At 45.3% G+C, this 21,532-nt stretch overlaps 1 protein-coding gene across 1 annotated transcript in view; it reads right to left on the bottom strand.

Annotated features, from left to right (window-relative positions):
• COL7A1 (collagen type VII alpha 1 chain) overlaps positions 1 to 21,532 on the bottom strand; it is a 350,074-nt gene that overhangs the window by 101,568 nt on the left and 226,974 nt on the right. Inside the window, exons 70-78 of the mRNA XM_029597520.1 lie at positions 20,243 to 20,278; positions 18,630 to 18,665; positions 17,639 to 17,686; positions 15,079 to 15,114; positions 14,654 to 14,785; positions 14,048 to 14,257; positions 12,287 to 12,322; positions 2,328 to 2,372; positions 641 to 712 (exon numbers count right to left, since the gene is read on the bottom strand). Of these exons, the coding sequence (XP_029453380.1) occupies positions 641 to 712; positions 2,328 to 2,372; positions 12,287 to 12,322; positions 14,048 to 14,257; positions 14,654 to 14,785; positions 15,079 to 15,114; positions 17,639 to 17,686; positions 18,630 to 18,665; positions 20,243 to 20,278 (651 nt within the window). The remainder of the gene's footprint in view (positions 1 to 640; positions 713 to 2,327; positions 2,373 to 12,286; positions 12,323 to 14,047; positions 14,258 to 14,653; positions 14,786 to 15,078; positions 15,115 to 17,638; positions 17,687 to 18,629; positions 18,666 to 20,242; positions 20,279 to 21,532) is intronic.

Here is a 21,532-nt window from a genome sequence, read left to right as displayed (position 1 = left end):
CCGTGGCCCCCCTGGACCACCAGGTATGTGTAAAATGTTTTGGGGGGGGGGGGTCGGGAGAGTGGGGGAGGCTAAGGGGGTAATTTTAAAGGGTCGGGTGGCGTTTTTTTTATTGGGCCACCGGCGCCATTTATATTAGTGGCAGCCAAAATGGCTGCCACTAATATAAATTATTATTGGGGGGGTTCAGGAGGATGGGGGATTTGTTTTAAAGGGTCGGGGTGGGTTTAGGGGTTGTTTTGGTGTGCCGGTTTTCCCGCCCTCCCCCGATTTTTCACGATAAATTGGGGGGATTTCTATTGTATCGCGACTCTAACGATTTTGGACGATTTAAAAATTATCTGACGATTTTTTTAAATCATCAAAAAACGATTCACATCCCTACTCATTAGCTGACTTTGCAGCCTTACCATTTGAGCACTGTACTGCTTCCCTGTCATTGAGGGAAGGGAATAGTTTTCCATAACCATAAATTTTTCCATAACCATAAATTTTTCCATAACCATAAATTGTGTTTTTCCCTTAAAACATAAAAAAAAAAATACTTAGAAAATATGACCTGTAGATTTCTTTGTTTTAAGAACTAACACTGGGACCATTCGGGTTCTGGAGAAAATGTGTTTCCTATTTTGTTACTGACCTTTGCACCTTTGGGCCCCGCAACTCCTCGTTCCCCAGGCAATCCACCAGCAGGGTCTACTGCTGATTCTCCCTGGGAAGAAAAAACACCCACGCCAAATCATTCCTACTATCTACTCGTTTATTTACTGAATTCCCTATTTTTGTTTGAAGTTTAGCATTTTTGTTACTTAGTTATTCTGAGCAGAAATATTTGTGAACATAAGTTGTTAACAGATCAGGGTTCTTCTTTCTTTCCTGAGCTGTCAGCTTAGCCATGGCTGCAATCAGGGCTGGGGTATCCCAACAGGCGAACTAGGAGGTCACCTTGGGCGCCAGCCAATGGGAGGCGGCAAAGAGCAGCCATGTGGGACCATGAGCGGAGCCCTTCCCACTCACGGGCGAGAGAAGCAGAGACTCGGCGGGCCGCAAGCAGCACCCATCCTGCTCGCGGCAGAGAAAAGCAGACACTTGGCGGGCCGCAAGCAGCGCCAATCCTGCTCGCGGCAGAGAAAAGCAGAGACTCGGCGGGCCGCAAGCAGCACCCATCCTGCTCGCGGCAGAGAAAAGCAGAGACTCGGCGGGCCACAAGCAGCACCCGTCCTACTTGTGGCCGAGAGAAGCAGAATCTTGGCGGGCCATGAGCGGTGCCTCTGTTTGTGTGTGTGTGTGTGTGTGTGTGTGTGAGAGGGCTTGTGTATGTGTACAAGAGAGCAATGGTGTTAGTGAGAGAGAGGGAGGGAGCCTGTGTAAGGGTGCGTATGTGAATGAGACAAGGAACCTAAATGTGCGTAATAGAGGGGGCCTATCTGACAGGCCGATACAGAACAGTGCGCTCCGATGGAGCGCACTGTAAACCTGCCCTTGGACATGCGTTTTCCCTTACCCCTTATTGAGTAAGGGGCAGAAAACGCGCGTCCAACCCGCGGCACCTAATAGCGCCCTCAACATGCAAATGCATGTTGAGGGCCCTATTAGCTATGCCTGCGCGATACAGAAAGTAAAATGTGCAGCCAAGCCACACATTTTACTTTCAGAAATTAGCACCTACCCAAAGGTAGGCGCTAGTTTCTGCCGGCAATGGGAAAGTGCACAGAAAAGCAGTAAAAACTGCTTTTCTGTGCACCCTCCAACTTAATATCATAGCGATATTAAGTCAGAGGTCCCGAAAGGTAAAAGAAGAAGAAAAAAAAAAATTTAAATGGGCCGGCGGCTGTCGGGCCGAAAACCGGACGCTCAATTTTGCCGGCGTCCGGTTTCCGAGCCCGTGGCTGTCAGCGGGCTCGAGAACCGACGCCGGCAAAATTGAGCGTCGGCTGTCAAACCCGCTGACAGCCGCCGCTCTGGGTCAAAAGGAGGCGCTAGGGACGCGCTAATGTCCCTAGCGCCTCCTTTTGCCTGTTTCTACCGCACCACCTAATTTAAATACAGAATCGCGTGCACAGGCGAGTGGCCTGTGCGCGCGCCGGGAGAGCGGGCGTTCGTCCACTCTCCCGTGGACTTTACTGAATTGGCCCGAGAGTGAATGAGGTTGGGGCCAGAATCGGGCCTGGACCGGGGGGGGGGGGGTGCAAGGCAAAAGGTTCACCTAGGGCGCCTAATACCCTTGCACCGGCCCTGGTTACAGTATTAGTTTTGCTACCAATGAAAATATTGTAGGTATCAATGCACTTTCTTTTCCTTAGCTAGTTTTGTGAACAACATTTTACCTTGGGCCCCGTGGGACCCATTGGGCCTGCATCTCCTTCCTTGCCCTGTTAAAGACATAAATATATTAAAGACATGATAGTTCCTGAAAATCACAACAAAACATGTTTTTAGCTAAATTCAAATTCAGTAAAATTATGGTTCTCACCCATTTACATATTTGCACTGCTTGCAGCTGATTCAGCATGCAGCTGCACTCATTGTTCCAGGGGGATAGTATGACCCCAGTTTCGAAGAGCCTGTATTGCCTTCTGATTCCCTACAGGGTTCAGTTTAAAGTTCTATGTTCGGTTTTTAAAAGTTTACAAAGGCAGGGAGTAGGCTACCTGAGGGCTCAGACTGTGCCTAATGAACCAAATTGTACCTCGAGGTCTTCCCAAGGCTTTTATCTGTCAGTTCCATCACAGGAGGAAGCATACCTTGGTGATCAGGTCTGACAGGATCATTGGCCCTTGACTATGGAACAGACTTTCAATAGAAATTTTCAGTATATAGGATTATTTAATGCTCCATAAGGAAGTGAAAATTTGGCTTTTCACAGCTGCTTTTCTTTAATGGTGATTATTTTTATAGTTTTATCTTCACTGGAAGATTGATTATTAGACAGTTTTTTTGTTTATTTAATGTTGTACATGTTTCATGATATATATGTAATTTATTTTATAATGTACATATTTTTGTTGTTCCTTGCTCAGAGGACTATGGGACAATTGAGCATATATTAAGTCTAATAAAATCCATAAATAGATAAATTACTGTAAAGTCTGTAGATACGGTTTACCCATAGACATTACACCAGTTTTCAAAGGGAATCTAAGGGCCAGATTTTAGTAGCTAAGTGCGGGCGTAGATTTGTGCGGGCAACCTGGTGCGCACAAATCTATGCCCAATTTTATATCATGCGCGCGCCTACGCGGGGTCCAGGGTCAGCAGGCGAAAGGGGATGCACACTTGTGCATCTTGCACGCGCCGAGTCCTAGGGGAGCCCCGATGGCTTTCCCAGTTCCCTCCATTCCCTCCGTCCCCCCCACCTTCCCCTCCCTTCCCCTACCTAACCCGTCCCCCAGCTCTACCTAAATCACCATCCCTACCTTTATTTTCTAAGTTGCGCCTGCCTCTGGGCAGGCATAGGTTGCATGTGCCGGCCAAGTGCCGGTGCGAGATTCCTCCGGCACAGCTGCTGTGCCGGAGGCCTCAGTTCCACCCCCGCCCCACCCACTCACCGCCCCTTTTTTCAAGCCCCGGGACATATGCATACATATGAGGAAACGCGCTCTATCCACAGCGGGCCCGTCACTCTGGAACTCACTACCACCGGACCTCCGCCTAGAACCGTGCCATACTACGTTCAAGGTGAAACTCAAGACTTGGCTCTTCCTTCAAGCTTTCCCAGAGAGCTAAAGCAGGAAGAACAAACATCCAGCCTTGTCTTACCACAATAATGTAATGCTCACATTGAGTCAGTTTTGTTCCAAGTTGTTATCTAAGTTGATCTTAGTTGTTTCTAAATATAATATATATACTGTATTATAGTTCTTCTGTTCATTACTTTATATTTGATATGTTCCATGTAAACCGCCTACCCGGCGATAGTTAACTCTGTTAAATGTGAACCGGAGTGATATGTATTGTATACAGGAACTTCCGGTATATAAAAACCAATAAATAAATAAATAAAAAATAAATATGCGCGACCCAGGCTTGCACGCGTCGCCGGGCCTATGCAAACCTTATGCGCGTAACCCTTTTAAAATCCACCCCTAAGTATATGTTCCCTTCAAAAATTATCCCACCAAAAACTACCTGCACGGAATTACACTTGGTAATGTGTACGCACAGTTTTGGGTGGGGGGGGGGGAAAATGATGTGCATATTTGAAGATGCAAAAGGATGTCTGTAATACCAAAACCCTGCTCAGCCCCGCCCACAAGAAAGCCTCTTCACATAAAGTGTTACGGTTCCGTGGCGGCAGACCCCGACGGGACCCCCCTACCGGCTCTGACGCTCCTCTTCACGCTCCGCACCGCACCATGGCAGGCCTCCCAGAGCCTGGTGCATGGCCGCCAACGCTGTCCTACTTCCCTCAGCAAGCTCCTCCTTGACACGCGCAGGAAACTCCGCCCATTTAAGGGACAGTGATGCGACAGAGGATGATCTCATAAAGGAGGCAGTATTTAGACCTGGTAGCTGCTGTGGAGAGCTGCCTTAGCAAAAGGTTGTCTCTCCTGAAAGTTCAGTTGCTGTTCCTGTTCCATGCCTGGTTCCTGCTCAGTGCCTTGTTCCTGCTCCTGATCCTGTATCCGATCCTTGGCTTGATTTCTTGGTTTGACCTCAGCTTCGTCTCCAGACTTCCTTCTTATCTGCTGCCTGCCTTGAACCTCTGGACTGTCATTGACTCTTCTTGTCTTCCGCCTGTCACGACTTGGACTGCTCACTACTTCTCTCGTCTCCAAGAGACCTCCTAAGTCCTGCGGCCCTCTCAGTACCTAAGGGCTCAACCCGCGGGGAATGAGGGCTGGTATAGGTAAAGGCCCAGTCAGGTCTCCTGGTCTTGATCCACTTCCCGGCTATGAGCATCACTGCAGGCCTTCCTGCAATAGTTACATCTCTTACTCTAGCCGGCCCAAGGGTCCACAAACTCAACAGTTTGCTAAGGCCATGGACCCGGTGGATTTGCCCGGCCTCCACGCTATACCAGGGATGGCCCAATGAATACAACAGTAGCATCAATGTCTAGAGACTTTGTCCACCATGGTGGAGCGCTTGGTCAGTCATCTGGACTCCGCTCCAGGGCTGGGGGCAGTTGCCCCTACCCCCATGGTTCCAGTTGCTCCCTCTCCTCTGACTCATATGCCGGTGCCACCTAGGTTTGCCGGAGATCCAAAGCAGTGCAGGGGGTATTTGAACCACTGCTTTATCTGATTCTCACTCCAGGCCCAGCAGTTTCCAGCGGATAAAGGTAAAACCTCCTTCATCTTGTCCTTGTTGGATGGCAAGGCCCTGGCCTGTGCGTCCCTACTGTGGGAGCGCGGGGATCCCATTCTCAGAGATCTGTCTCGCTTTATTCAGACCTTCCGTCAGATTTTTGATGAGCCAGGTCGTTTATCCACTGCCACCTCCGAACTGCTTCATCTCCGCCAAGGGTCATGCCCGCTGGCCGAATTTGCAGTAGAATTCTGCACTTTGGCGTCCGAACTGGGTTGGCGTGAGGACCGCCAACACGGTATTTTCCTCGAGGGGTTGTCTCCCTGTATCAAGGATGAACTGGTTGCTCGAGACCTCTTGGTTGGACATGAGTCTCTCATTGATCTGGCTGGAAAAATCAATCGGCAGTTGCAGCAACGTGCAAGAGAACTTAAGCCTGCTCGTCGCCTGGTTCCCCTGGCTCCCTCCTTCACACGCCCGATGGCTCATCAAGCGATATCCACGGGTGCACCGGAACACGGGAAGGAGCCCATGCAACTGGGGCACAGTCATCTCACTGCAGAAGAAAAGCTGCATTGAAGAACTTTGAGCCTATGCCTTTACTGCGGTGGTAAAGGGCATCTGTTGGCCCAGTGCTCCGAGCATCCTGGAAATTCCTGGGTCTAGGTGTCTCCGGGGGGGATGACCCTAGGCTGCATCAATCCTGCTCCCCAATGTACTGTTCCTGTCTCTCTTCAGTTCCCTGGGGGTTCGCTCACGTTGGCTTTCATTGATTCCGGAGCTGGAGAAAACTTCATCCTGGCGGAATTAGTACGCCAGCTGCAACTTCCAGTGCTCTGCCGCAGCCCACCGATGATCATCTCGTCCATTTAAGGGGAGCCACTCCCAGGTCGAGTTACTTCCTGCACAGCCCCTGTGACCCTCCTTACTGGAGTCCTCCATAAGGAGGAAATTCCCTTCTTCATCCTAGAAAAGGCGGTCCAGTTGTATTGGGTCTCCCTTGGTTACAGAAACACGCGCCTACTATTGACTGGAAAACTCTTCAAATCACGGTTTGGGGTTCTGAGTGTTTCACTACCTGCCTGCACCAGAAGCTGCAACCACGGGTGCAACTTGCTACTATTACTACCCTCCAACTACCACCACAATACGCCGACTTTTCAGACGTCTTTTCCAAGGAGGAGGCAGAGACCCTTCCGGCGCATTGTCCCTTTGCACAATCGACTTGCTACCTGATACAGTTCCACCCCAAGGACGGGTATACCCGCTATCCTTGCCAGAGACTCAAGCTATGTCCAAATACATAAAAGAGAACTTGGACCGGGGGTTCATTCGTCCTTCTTCGTCCCCAGCTGGTGCCGGGTTTTTCTTTGTATCCAAAAAGGATGGATCATTAAGACCCTGCATAGACTACTGGGGACTCATTGCCATCACCCGCAAGGATCGCTATCCTCTCCCTTTAATTCCTGAGCTCTTGGACCCTCTTTATGGAGCCAGAGTATTCACCAAGTTGGACTTGTAGGTCGCATACAACTTGGTCCAGATCAAGCCAGGGGACGAATGGAAAACCACGTTTAACACACGCGACGGTCATTACAAGTATCTTGTGATGCCATTCGGACTTTGTAATGCGCCCACAGTCTTTCAGAATCTGATGAATGAAATATTTCAGGATATGCTACACAAGGGAGTTATTGTTTATTTGGATGACGTCCTAATCTATATAGGGATCTAGCCACCCATCACTCTGATGTCCGCCGGGTTCTCCAATGTCTCAGAGAGAACTGCCTATTCGCGAAACTTGAGAAGTGTCTTTTTGAGCAACCGTCTTTACCCTTCTTGGGTTACATTGTCTCCACCACCGGCTTCCGAATGGACCCGGATAAACTAGTCAGCATCTGGGAGTGGCCGCAACTGGTGGGGCTTCACTCTGTGCAACGCTTTCTTGGTTTCGCCAGCTTCTACAGAAACTTCATTCCTCGCTACTCTCACATTGTAGCGCTAATTACGGCCCTGACCAAGAAGGGTGTGGATCCTAGACACTGGTCCAGTGAGGCCATTCAAGCATTCAAGGAACTCAAGGCCGCCTTCCTGCAAGAACCCTGTCTCCATCATCCAGATCCAACCTAGCCATTCATTGTGGAGGTGGACGCCTCTGATCTTGCGGTGGGGGCAGTCCTTAGTAAACATTCTAACCAGGGGACTCTACTTGATTATCTGCTTTGTTAAAAATATGAATCTCTTCCATTTCATTAACTCCTCCTATCCCTTTTAGCCTAATCCCTGTTAAACATGAAATTATTGTAAAGCTTGTTGCTATGTTATGTTACAATGTGAACCGAGGTGATGTTGCTAACGTGCCTCGGTATATAAAAAAACCCTTTAAATAAATAAATAAATAAATAAATAAAAATACTTCCCTGCTCCTATTTCTCTCGTAAGTTTTCATCAGCTGAAAAGAACTATGGAATTGGCGATAAAGAATTGCTAGCAATAAAGATGGCTCTTGAGCAATGGAGGCAGTGGCTGGAGGGGGCGCAGCACACCTTTACGGTCTACACCGACCACATAAACTTAGAATATCTCAGCAAAGCACAGCGACTGAATCCACGTCAAGCTTGCTGGTCCTTGTTCTTTAGCTGTTCAGGAAATTCTTGATGTCCGCCGGCAACATAGATGCTGGGAATATCTGATTGCGTGGGAAGGCTTTGGTGCTGAAGAGAACTCATGGGAAAAATCCTCCAACATTCTTGACAAGGCATTGCTCCAGCACTTTTATCAGACACACTCTGGCAAGCCTGGCCCTTCTCGGAGGGGGCATAAGAGGGGGGGTACTGTTATGGTTCCGTGGCGGCAGACCCCGACAGGACCCCCCTACTGGCTCCGACGCTCCTCTTCAAGCTCCGCGCCATGGCAGGACTCCCAGAGCCTGCCGCATTGCTGCTGAAGCTGTCCTGCTTCCCTCAGCAAGCTCCTCCTTGACACACGCGGGAAACTCCACCCCTTTAAGGGGCAGTGATGCGACAGAGGATGATCTCATAAAGGAGGCAGTATTTAGACCTGGTAGCTGCTGTGGAGAACTGCCTTAGCAACAGGTTGTCTGTCCTGAAAGTTCAGTTGCTGTTCCTGCTCCATGCCTTGTTCCTACTCCGTACCTTGTTCCTGTTCAGTGCCTTGTTCCTGCTCCTGATCCTGTATCCGATCCTTGGCTTGATTCCTCGGTTTGACCTCAGCTTCGTCTCCAGACTTCCTTTTTGTCTGCCACCTGCCTTGAACCTCTGGACTGTCATTGACTCTTGTCTTCCGCCTGTCATGACTTGGACTCCTCACTACTCTCGTCTCCAAGAGACCTCCTAAGTCCTGCTGGCCCTCTCAGTACCTAAGGGCTCAACCTGCGGGGAACGAGGGCTGGTATAGGTGAAGGCCCTATCAGGTCTCCTGGTCTTGAGCCACCTCCCAGCTATGAGCATTGCTGCAGGCCTTCCTGCAGTAGTTACATCTCTTACTCTAGCCGGCCCAAGAGTCCACGAACTCAAAAGGCTTTCTGCATGGTCATTTATCCACATATCAGGCAGGTAATTTTGTAAAAGCCCCTTTTCATGGGAAAGCTATTTTACCTGTGGAAATGGCTTTGAAAATGACGCTGTAGAAGGGTCATTTTCAAACATCCCGTGTAATTTAATACTATCCCAAGTTTCAAAGTAAACTTGCATGAGCAGGTTCGCTTTGAAAATGATCCCATCAGATCTACTCTGCACAAGTTACACCTTCAGTTTGATGCGCACTCAATTTTCTTGAAAATCTACATGCATACGGTCGAAATTTAAGAAGAAAGCGTGAAAGTCCAAACCCCCTCGCCCCAATGGCATCCCCAGGAATGCCTCTGCTCAGCCCGGGTAAACTTACGAATGAACAGGACACGCAAATGTTACCTACACAGCAGACAATTTAGTAAAAGGACATTTCTGTATGTAAAACACTGCTTTACCCACAGAAGTCCTTTTGAAAAGAAACCTCAGGGAGGGTAATTTTATAACTGTGCACGGTGAGGTAAAGTCTGGGCCTACCTTTCACATGCAGACTTTACCCAGAATTTTCTACGTGAACTTATGTGGTAGGTTCACACTGAAAACGTGCGCACTTAAGCGCACAAACCCACCCTGCACCAAGCTGGCTCATTCAAGGGCATGACATGGGCGGGCAAACCTAAGGCCACACTTTTCAAAATAAAATAGCATGTGCGCAAGTCTGAATAGCGCCCCCCCCCAGCTGTGCCCCTTTGGAACATCTCCTGCCAAATTGCATAAAAATATGCATGAAGCCAGGTCACAAACCCTGGGCTATTTTAGTACAGGAATTTACTTGCATAAAACCAGGTTTTATGTGCATAAATGGCTTTGAAAATTCAGCCCCAAAATATGCAGGTACAAATGATTTCTTTCTAAGGCTCGTGGAATAGAGAAACTAGAACCATTTATATTTATTTATTTACTTTACATTTTTTATTTTGAAGCAAATGCTTGAGGCAATTTACTAAATCAATAGAAACTTGCCTCGTCTCCATTAACTCTCTACTCTCTAACCTCCACCTTGCTTTAAACTCCTCCAAAACTGAACTCCTCATCATTTCAAATCACCCTGACCGGACGCCACCATCTGCTTGTGACCTCACCCTTCCCTCAAATGCTTTTCCCTACTTCGTGCGAGATCTCGGTGTCTCCCTAGACCACCAACTAAACTTCAAAAGCCACATTAACACAATCATAAAGAGAGGATTTTTCAATCTCCATATCCTCAAAAAGCTTAAACCCCTACTCCATTCGCAAGACTTCTGCACAGTCCTGCAAGCAACAACGTTATCAAAAATGGATTACTGCAACTCCTTACTTCTAGGCCTTCCTTACTCTACTATTAGACCCCTGGAAATGTTACAGAATGCTATGGCAAGAATCCTTACAAATACACGCAAACCCGACCACATCACCCCTATTCTTAAGGAACTCCATTGGCTTCCCATCTCCTCCCGCATCAGATACAAAACCCTCACCATTTTTCACAACTCCCTGCACAACCACAATCACTCCTGGCTTGAGGATGTTCTTCGATTCTGCTCCTATTAGAACTGCACTTTCAGGAACCCTCTACACTCCTTCCCTTAAATGTGCTCACCACACCTCCACCAGAGAAAGAGCCCTATCCATTGCAGGCCCCTCCCTCTGGAACACTATGCCACTTGAGCTCCGACTAGAACCATGCATTCTGAAATCCAAAACAGGGGTTAAAACATGGCTCTTTAAAATGGCCTACCCTGATCCGGATCCTGTGTAGTCCCCCTGCTCCCTCTACTCCTTCAGAGAAAGAGCCCTTGTCATTAATGTACTCATAGCCTTCTCCTTTATTCCTTTAATTATACTCTGTTTTGTCTCCCATTTCTCTTCACCTCCTTATTTACCCCCATTTATACCCCTTTCCCCCTTCTCCTGTCCTTATACCCTTCCTTTTTCCCTATAGTAACCCTTTTATACCCATTTTATTTTACCCCTCCGCTATCCTTTAAACCTTACTTTTCCCTATAGCAACCCTGCTAGTCTATATATAGTTGCCTTTCTGAACGCATAATTTGTAATGTCATATATAGTGTTTCCTGTATGTACTAGTTAAAGATAATGTATATTACTGTATATAATACTTTTTGTTATTATTGTATATAATACTTTTTGGAGTGTATAATTTATATAAGGTTATCCACAGTGTATAAGGGTATACACAGTCCCTTACTGAGTGCATAATTTGCAATGCTACTTATTATGTTCTTCTGTTGTTTTCCATCAGGTACTGTTCCTTTTCTCCTCTTCCTGTTTTTCCCTCTCTTCTCTTGCCCCTTCTCTCTTCCTATCTACTCCCTCTCCCCCCACCCTGGTTTTTTGTCATTTCCTCCTTCAGTTATATTGTAAACCGGCATGATGTACCCACGAATGTCGATATATAAATAAATAAATAAAATAATGTAATAAACATCGCCTCATGTTACCCAATTTCCTATGACCTTCTCCTCCCTCCTCATTATTTCCATTGCTTCCCTCTCTTTGTCGCATTGTTTTTAAATAATCTCCATCTTCTGTAGTCCATTCTTTTTCCAGTTTGCCTTTGATTTAATCTTTTTAGTTTTTTTTAACTTAAGTTTGGAACGTGTTTATGAATCTATCCGTCCATCTCTCTAGAAGCATTATAGCTTTCCCCAGAGTGATCCGATCAAGCTCAGATTTGGGGTGAAGGCCAATTGTGGGCCTGAAACGTATCCCTACTGAAAGTGACCTCAGCTCCAGGAGGTGGAAGCCATTTTCCATTGGGTACAGCTGGAAAGCTCTAGAAAATTCATGCAGATGTGAGGTTCTTCACTGCCTTCCTTGTTTCATATAGTACTCTTGATGTCTTCTCTTCTTGTAGCAGTAATGCTTATGTTTTTTTAATAGAAAAATATTTTATTGTACTTATTTGATAATTTCATTATTATGTTGTAGCAAAAGCCGCTATCTACATACAATTTGCACAAAAAAGAAAATGGGTTAGTGTGGTGATCTGTGTGTTAACTGTTGCATTCTGCCATGCATGCTGTTCAGTTCCCAAGCCAGACCTCTGCTCCCTGGGCTGGCCAGCGCTGGGGATGTTGCAGACGCAGCATTCTCAGTCTCTTGGAGGAAGTCTCAGTCATCGTGCAAAGGCAACACTTAGTGGCTGGACAAGAGCCCTAATTGCCGGGTTCCAGATGGAGCCCTGCTGTGTGGGCCCCCTGCTAAAGACTGTTTTTAGAATGACTGGGCTAAATGAATTGAGTAGGAGATATAAAATAGAGGGACTACCACTCCACCCCTTCCCCCTCTAGCTACAAATGAAAGCTCAAGGTGCCACAGCCCAACCAAAACCAGTTCTGATTGAGCTGGAAGCCCAAAACAGCAGAATTCAAATGCAGGGCCAAAACAAAAAAACGAAACTCGTTACTGCACATAACAGCTATATTTATTCATTTGCACCTTACCTGCTCTCCTCGATCTCCCTTTTCACCTCTGTCTCCCTGCAAAGTACATGAAAATGTAAGTCTTATACAGGATTTGAATCACTTAAATGAATCTGGGTTTTAGTGTTAAACAAACACAGCCTAAGAAAGGCGGCAAATGGATGCTACAAGGAGGAAAGGTTCACGTGCTCTGATGGATCCTGGACAAAGGTATCACACACCACCACCACCTACTTAACAAAAAGAAGAAACTCCCATAACCCTCTGTCTACATTCACTCGGGTTCCTTTCCCAGGAATGGCACAATCTATAGAGATTCCAGAAGATTCCAGAACCCCAGCAGGCTATGACCTATCCTTCCACCTCACATTCTGTCATATGCAGCCCTGACTCAACTTGTGGAAGGATTACAAGAACTCAAATACATTGAAATACATAAATAAAAAGAGTAGGATCTGAGTCCAAGCCTTACTGAGGATCTGCAAAATGTTTGGAAACATTGAAACTGGACTACCTGCATTGCTATTAAATTGTTGACACTTCACAGTATAAGTTAAATCATTATTGAAAATCGAAATTGTTTTTTTTTTTTTTAAATTTGATTATGGTCTGACCTGGTGGCTCAGTGACAGTGCTATGCACTATTGAGCCAAGATTCTGCTCCCTGAGTCATCCAGAACTGGGGATACAGTGGAGGCAGCATTCACACCCCTGGACTGGGGGGAGAGGGGAAGAGCATCCCAGTCATCACACAACAGTGATACCTAGTGGCCAGACTTATGGCCCAGGTCAGCTGGGTTGCAGAAGGAGCACTGGTGCATGGCCCCCATGGCCAAGGACTGTTATTGAAATAACTGGGCTCAGTTTAGTTGGCAGGAAATATAAAATAGGGGCAAAATCCCTGGCCTGTTTCAAATTAAAGTTCATGATGCCAGATCCCATCCTCAGTCCTGATTAAGCTGGAAGCCCAAAAGGATCTAGGAAACGTCTGAGCCCCCCTTCCCCCCCCCCCCCCGAAAAAAAAATTAGGATTGCATTTCATGCTAATGACAAATACTGGACTAATAGCACCAGAAGCTGAATTCATCTTGTTCTAGTCATGCAACAAGTTCAATGAGGATAGCTGATAGTCTAAGCTTGCTGGGGAGATCACCTATGGAGGGAAGAGGGACGTTCAGTTTTCATGACCCTTTGATCCTGAAGTGTCCACTGGCATGCCAATTGGTGCAAACTGTGCTTTTGTGATGTGAACATAATTCCATTGGGAACTGATGTGACACCATTAATCAAGTTTAGTTAGACAGAGAAGTAGCTTTCAGAATAGGTACCAGATTTGGTCATCACCAGTCTGGGCCAGAGCAATCCACTTCTTAAAATTATTTTTCTTTCCTTCATTGGAAATGCTTTTGGCTAAGAATTTGTCAATGGGAGTTGATATTGGTGCCACTGAAGCCATTGCCATGGTTCTCTTTAATTAGGAATAGGCCATCATGATGTTAGCACAATACAACAGGATCATGGCGCACCACACAACCTCCCAAAGCTTTTCCATTTCTCTTTCAGTTACTGAGCTAGGTGGACCAACTTATTCCTGAAAATGTCACTGTTGACAATGGAAGCTATGACATGGGAAGTTCCCTCTTCTTCCCTCCTATCACCTTTCTTCCTCATTCTCGTAATGCACAGGTTTTGACCAGCAGAACCATCAATCTAACCCAGCATCAGACCGAACAACCATTTCTACCCTTTAAATCCCATTTTTGCATAGTACTTTACACTCACTTTCTCTCCTGCTCGTCCTGCCTCTCCGACTTCGCCTGCACGGCCCGGCAGTCCTGGAATCCCAGGTTTTCCTGGCTCTCCGGATTGGCCAGGTGGCCCTGCTGGTCCAGACTCTCCAATAGCCCTTCCTGGTGGGCCCATAGGGCCGGGACTACCTTGATCTCCTTTGTCTCCCCTCTGTCCTCTCTCCCCAGGAAATCCCATTACTCCCTACAAAGAAAGAGGCCCCTTTTATTACAGGGTTTTAAACACAGTATCACATTATACCACTATGTAACGTACTATAACTTGATTGCAAAGTCCTGCCTTGCATATTATGATTTATAAAACATCACAGACCCAGAAGGTAATTTTGGAATTAGCCAGAAAGCTCTGTAAATTCTATTTAAACTTTTTAATTTCAGTTGGTTTGCTACTGCACAAAGCTACCTTAGTTCTGTGTTTTATTTGGGATTTTCTCATCATTTTGGTTATAGTTAGCTTTACCGATGTAACTAGAATAAGACAAAGAGCTGGGTTCAGCAAGGTCCTTTCCTGTAGACCCGTAATGATAAAAAAAAAAGTCAAAGCAGTGATTGAATAAGTCAATAAAAACCATAGAAGTACATCTTTGCCGGGGGATCCCCTGTCGCCTGGCTCGCCATGTTCTCCTTTCTGTCCTTTCCGTCGTTCAGGGACAGCGATAAACCCTCCAGAGCTTTCGTCATAGGTGTCCATCATGTCTTTGAGGAGTGAAATCTGCAAAAAAGAACGAGGCACTGCTGAAAGGAAGTACATAAGAAAGATTGCTGACATTTTACAAAAGAGTTATTATGCATCCCTACGTGGCGCATTTTGATGTACGTATATTTCTTACAAGGTAACTCCGTTCAGCCAGACTTTTTCTGGAGGGATTAAAGCGTAAGTAGGTAGCTGTGTGGCTGTGCCCGCTCAGTGGCAGAAGGTGGAGATGCCATGAAGGGTTGAACAGACAATTTAAAATTCAGGTTGTTAAGCTACCAGCGATTTCCTTGTCCAGTATATCTCTTTACCTTAATCCCTATAGATTCCAGGGTTCTTTCAACATTCTGAAAAAAACAAAACAAAACATCAATGAAATCATTGCTGAGGAAAGTAACTTAGCACTGTCGTTCCGAAATGTTTAACACTGCAATGATACAGTATACATTGAACATGTGGCAAGAAGGACACATATGATACAGGTATTGCAATTGTTATTTTTGGTATGTAAAGAAGCCATGCAGACAGACAGACAGACAGACACACACTTCTCCTTGCATTCATCAAAAAACTTGGAATCTTGAAACATCTAAACAAAAGTGGAAAAGCTTTCATTTTCTATACTGAGTATAACTGGTGTGAAGATCCTCGATCTAAAAGTCTCTTTTTGCATCAACACAAACTGGATGAGTTCCTAATCTGGATAGTTTTACTGATTTGCAAGTTTTTCCCCAAAGGAACAAAACTAGGAGAAAAGATTTACCCCCTATGATTGTTTGTACTGTGCCTAATCTTAACTATTTTAAAGACACCACATCTTGTAATACAGAGTATGTCATGCTAAAATTACCATGAAGGAGACAAAGGAGAAAGGTTACTGAAGTATTGTTTTATCATCCATAGCCTGAAGATTTACCAAAAAATAGCAGAATTCTTCAAAATAAAGCCATTAAGAAAGCATTGAACCAACCAATTCCAATTGACCCTTCAATTGGGAGTTTATGTGATGATGTCACAGTGAGGGACATGTCACTAGCCTTGATGACCTTGGTTGCCCTTTATCAGAATGGGTTGCTAAGTGACAGTAAATCTCCTGAATAACAACATCACTATTTTCTCGTGCATGGTAGGAGTGTGTGTAAAAAGAAGAATCAGAGGTGAGGAGAAGCAGAACTGAGATGGGGAGAGGAGAGGAAGATGGAAGGATGAGTAAATATGGGGTCAAAGATGGAGAAGAGAGAGAGGTGGATGGATAAGTGACAGAGAGAAAGTGATGATGAAGGAATTAGTAGATTATGGAGGTCAGAGATGGAGAGGAGAGGGAGAATGAGTGATGAATGACAGAAAAGGGGAAGATTGAGAGGTGAGAGCAGGGGAGGTTCTATAATGAGGCAGGGTGAGGTGACCGCTTCAGGCGGCAAGATTTAGAGGAAGCAAAATTGCCCCTAACATCTTCCTGCCCATGGCCGCCTCACCCTCATACCTGGTAACTCTCTGGATTTGACTCGGAGACTCCGGAATTCTAAAGGAATTGCCGGGTCTCCGGGCCAGCAGCAGAAAACTCTGGGCAGTGGCGTACTGAGGGGGAAGAAAGCACAGCTTCTCCCCCCTCCCTGCACCCCTGGGTGCAATAAGACTAGTGGGGCTGTGGAAAGGGAGAAGAGGCCTGTGGGCGCTGGGAGATCCCATGCTGCCTGGCAGCCCAATTGAAAAAAGCCCTGGCCACTGGGCGATCCCATCTCACTCAGCAGCCAAAATGGAGGAGGCCCCATGGCCACCGGAGGATCGCTTCCCACCTGGCAGCTCAACTGAAAGGCGCCCCGGCCACTGGGGGATCCCATCCTGTCCGGCAGCCGAAATAGAAGAGGCCCCATGGCATCCCATCCCACCTGGTGGCTAAAATGGAGGAGGCCTCATGGCCACCGGGGGATCGCATCCTACTCAGTGGCCCATCTAAAGGAGGCCCTGAGTTGGCAGAGTATGTGTGTATGTATATGTGTATGTATGTGTGTAAGCATGTGTGTCTGAGAGAGAGGAAGCATGTGTGTGTGTGTACATGTAAGTATGTGTGCTGAGAAAGAAGAAACGTGTACCAGTGCTTGAGAGAGAGGAAGCATGTATATGTGTAGAGAGGGAGCCAGTGTGTATATCTATGTGTGTCCAGGATTGAGTGGGAGCCAGCATGTCTGTATGCCTGACAGAGAGGGAGCCAGAGTGTGTGTGTGTGAGTGTATGTGTGTGTATGAGAGGGTGGTGGTGTAGTGTGTAGGTGTATATATCAGAGGGTGTGTTGGTGTGTGTGTGTGTGTATGTGTATATATATGAGAAAGGGTATTTGTGTGTGTATGAGAGGGTGTGTGTGTAAATGTGTATATATGAGATAGTGTGTGTGTATGTATATGTATATATGAGGGTGTGTGTGTGTGTATATGAGAGGGTGTGTGTATGTGTATATATATGAGAAGGGTGTTTGTGTGTGTGTATGTATGTATATGTGTGTATATGAGGGGGGGTGTGTGTGTATATATGTGTATTATGAGAGGGATTTTGTGTGTGTAAATGTATATGTGTGTATCTATGAGGGAGAGTACCTGCGCACATGTGTGTGTGTATATGAGAATACATGTACATATGTGTGTGAGAGAGGTTAAAGTTTGTGCACCCTCCTCCAATCTACAACAATCTCAGGAGGACTGGAAATCTAAAGTTCCCAGAGACTACAGCTCTGTCTCTTAGACTTACTGCTTTAAAAAAAAAAAAAAAAAATCAGATCGCCTAACAGAGCCAATGCTTGGAATAATATCTTGTGAAGTTCTTATGTTCTTATTTTCCCAATAATTCCAAAAACATAGTAATTTAAAACCAACTCACAGGAGTGCTTCCTTGATCCCCTTTCTGTCCAGCATCACCAGGCCTTCCCTGTGAACAAAAAGAAAAACAGTAAAGGAAGCAGATCAAGAAAAATAAACATTTCCATGTTCTCATTGTCACCAAGTCTGAAAAATGTGAATTCAGAAAGCAAGAAAATCATAGATTAGTAGTACACTGAATACCCCAAACATAACGCCAGCTGTTGGGTTTACAGTGCTTTGAATTAGATACAAGTGCTGGTTGACATTTCTGGTTGATGTTGTGAATGAGGTGTATGTTAGTGGTGAGGTCATATGACAGAAGATAATGGTGATATCCCCTAGGACAGTTTACTGGAGATCAAACGTGCTAGATGTATTCGGTAACACTTATTGTAGGAACAAATTAATTTTCGGCACAAGGATCACAGACCCTTGACAATACATATAAGAGAGGTTTTCCACCTCGGCATGCCCTACTTTTAACTGCTGATTGTTCATTGTTCGTTATGAGAGGTGTGAGCCAATTGGGACTTGAAGTGTTATGTACTGCAACATCACAATTCAACTCTGCAGTACACCTTGAGGAGGCAGACAGTAAAAACATGCTGTCCTCTCACAGTCTCTTTCACACCTAAGCCAAATGGATCCTATGGAAGGCCATTGGGTTGACACCCTGGGTATCACATGCATGACTTTATAAAAACTTTCCTGGCACCTTGTGAGAGACGTGCTGTCTCTTGTTTCTCAAATCTCTCATAAAAGGATTCCCTCTGCTCTAAAGAGAAATATAGCACACAGCCAGCCTCATTGATCGATTCCCATTAGCTGTCCATAATTGTATGCATCAAGTGTCACATATCTATGTGCATTTTAACTCTTTAGTTTACATATTCTCACAGATTCTAATGTTCTTCATTACCTTTCATCCCCTCTAATAGTAATGTCAGATGATCTGAACAGTTTGAACTAAGTCCCTCCTATCCAGAAGTCAAGGATATTTCAGTACTCACATGATCCCCTTTGGCTCCTGCTTCTCCTCTATCACCCTGAAAGATCAGGAAATGCAGAAAATATGAGGAAACCTGCTACACCGGTGAGACAGGCCAGACATTAAATGCAAGAATCAACTCACATAAGACTCAACATTGAAACCAGACCACTGCAGCAATGACCTTCCGATTAGGATAATTAAAGGAAAAATTAAAGCAATCCAGGAAATGTTAAGGCTTTTGAAATTAAAATGATCAGACACTTTGGAACTGATAAAAACAGGACTCAAAGACCCAAGTCTCTTAATTCAGTATGAGCTATAAAAATGATACTGTGGCTGTCACCTTCTGCTCACTCCTCAGCGCCCACCCCTGTCCAGCCCGCTTTCCCTTCACACTCTCATCTGAATGCCTTTTATGATTCACTCATATTTTCTGGTATTGTCATCTTTTGCTCATTCTATTCGGACCTGAGGAAGAGAAAGTTAACTCACAAAAGCCAGTTAAGAAATGCATGAATTTAGGCTGATAAATAGGTACCACCTTATTTTTTTGTTTTGTTTTTTCTAAATGTTTTTTGTTAACCTTTATTTCCATGCAGATAAGAAATAGGATAGTTTTACTGCTGTGTATTCCACATCTCAGAAATTATGCCTGGAACCTTTGGAGACCTGAATTACTTTCAAAACTTTTTATCCAAAACTAGAAGGCCTTAATTAGAAATCCGGAATGTGCTCACAGTACTTCTCCCTGAAACTCTCTGAACACTATTAACACACTATAATTAAAGCGTGGCCACTAATTAATTACAGTCTGTTAATAGTGTTCAGAGAGTTTCCGGGAGAAGTTTTGGGAAACATTTTCCACACGGATGTGCAGATTTTCTACCATGCGTGTGCCGGCATCCACATGGTGGAAAATCTGTGGGCCACATGCACATGCGCGCCGGATTTTATAATCCGTGTGCATATGAACGGGGTGGCGTGTGCAAGGAGGGGATTTTTGCAATTTCCGCACCCCTAGGCTCCCCAATTCCCTACCCCCCTACCTACCTACTTCAGCTCCTGAGCTGAAGTAAGTTGCACGTGCCGGCAGCCGGCCGGTGCGCGAGGCTGAGGGACAGCGAATAATGGCGCTGTCCCGGCCTGCCCCCCGCCCCTTGCAGGAAGCCTGGCACTTGTGCACGTACCGGCCTTTACACATGTGGCCGGGCCTTGTACCATGCACATAAAGGCCGGAATTTATACGACAGCTGGCGGAAAATCTACCCGATTATGAGTACATTTTGGATATCTAATTAGGATGTTCTAGTTCTGGATAAAAAGTTTTGAAGGTAATTCAGGACTTCGAAGGTCCCAAGCAATACATTCTGAGATGCAGCGGACGCAGGGATAGGTCTTTTCCCTGCGTTGGCTTCTTTTCAAGGGAGAAATCCAGAATGTCATACTAACACACACTGCTGTGTTTTTCAGCAAAGATGGTATAACCCCTAATCAGCAGCACTCCCTGCTAATCATTTTCTTAGGAGGAAAACACTTATCCAGAGATTTTTAGCTGCTTTGTCGCATCATATGACATTTTTTTGTATGCTCTAAAATATTGCTTTCTAAAGCTTTTGAAACAGAATCTAATACCTTTAGTCCAGAAACACCAGGCATACCAGGTAAACCCTAAAAATTAAAAAAAAAACCCCACAGTCATTTTCATTAAATATACAAAATGCCAAAGATACATGATATTTTGTTCAAAATCAATTATTGCTGTTTTGTCTCTACTTGAAACGTTTTAAGTGAGCATTTATATTTGCCATGAAAAGAGAGATTGGCATCTTGTTTATACACACACAAGGTCCAACACATCTGCTGTGCTTTAAGCTTCTCTACCCTAGCCTGGCCTGCTAAAAGCCTTAACCTCAACCTTGAGATACCATTCAGCAGACATAAGAGATCTTTCAGCCTCTGTACTAGACAGGTCCTCGGTAGAGATCTGTAAACTTTTTTATAAAAGAGATTCCTAAGCTAGTCATCAAAACTGCATACAATCACTGGATTCTTTTAATAAGTTCACAAATCTTAACTAGCAAAATCCACAGGAGATCCACAGAAAACCACTGTGCATCCATACAAAACTCACCAAGCATTTACAGTGGATTTCCACAGATTTTTTTGTTTTTGAGCGACTTCATTAATTCCAATGGATTTTGTTGGCAAAATCTGTGTGTGGCATCCACTACTATTTTTGCCCCGTTTTCAGCAGCTACTGTTTTTTGCATCTTTGATCATTTGGGGTCCTCCCCCTGCAATATTCTCTCCCTTTTCTGGGCTGTGGCTCAGAGATATAAATTTCCCTCTGAGCATGTGATCTTGGTCATTGCCTGTCCTTAAGAGGATTGATCTAGAGGATTCTGTCTGCTTCCCTGGTACTTGGCACCCAAGGGGAGTGGAGATTTTGAGAGTGGAAGAGGAGTGGAGTTTTGGAAGATTTTCAAAGTTTGGATTTTGAACCAATTTCCTGAGAGAAGGGCAAACCCTCTGCATCTTGAAAGGCTGGTTTCTGGACCTTTTACCTTTGCAACAAGTTAGCAGCAGAGGTTGGAGGTTGTGGAGTTTTAGAGACTTTGAGATTTTTGGAGAGACTGTTGGAGTTATCTATTTTTGAAACCTCAATTTTTTGAACAAGGGGTTTGTCATCTTTCCAGCCCCTATTTCATGCTGAAACTTGAAAGAGGTTATCCTACCCTCCAAGGGAAGGGATTATAGAGCTGGCCACTGGTTCAGTTGGGAGAACAGCTAAGAGACTTACCATGGACAAAGAGACCATTGCTTTTTTATTTTGATTTTTCTGATGCTATTTTTAATTTTTTTCCTTACTGGCCTGGATTCTAATTTTCAAACTTTAAGTAAAATTTTATTTGAACACCATTC

This window comes from Rhinatrema bivittatum, chromosome 4, assembly GCF_901001135.1.
Source record: "Rhinatrema bivittatum chromosome 4, aRhiBiv1.1, whole genome shotgun sequence".
NCBI classification, from domain to species: domain Eukaryota; kingdom Metazoa; phylum Chordata; class Amphibia; order Gymnophiona; family Rhinatrematidae; genus Rhinatrema; species Rhinatrema bivittatum.
Note: the sequence above shows the minus strand (reverse complement) of the source record. Positions and strands in the feature narration are given on the sequence as shown.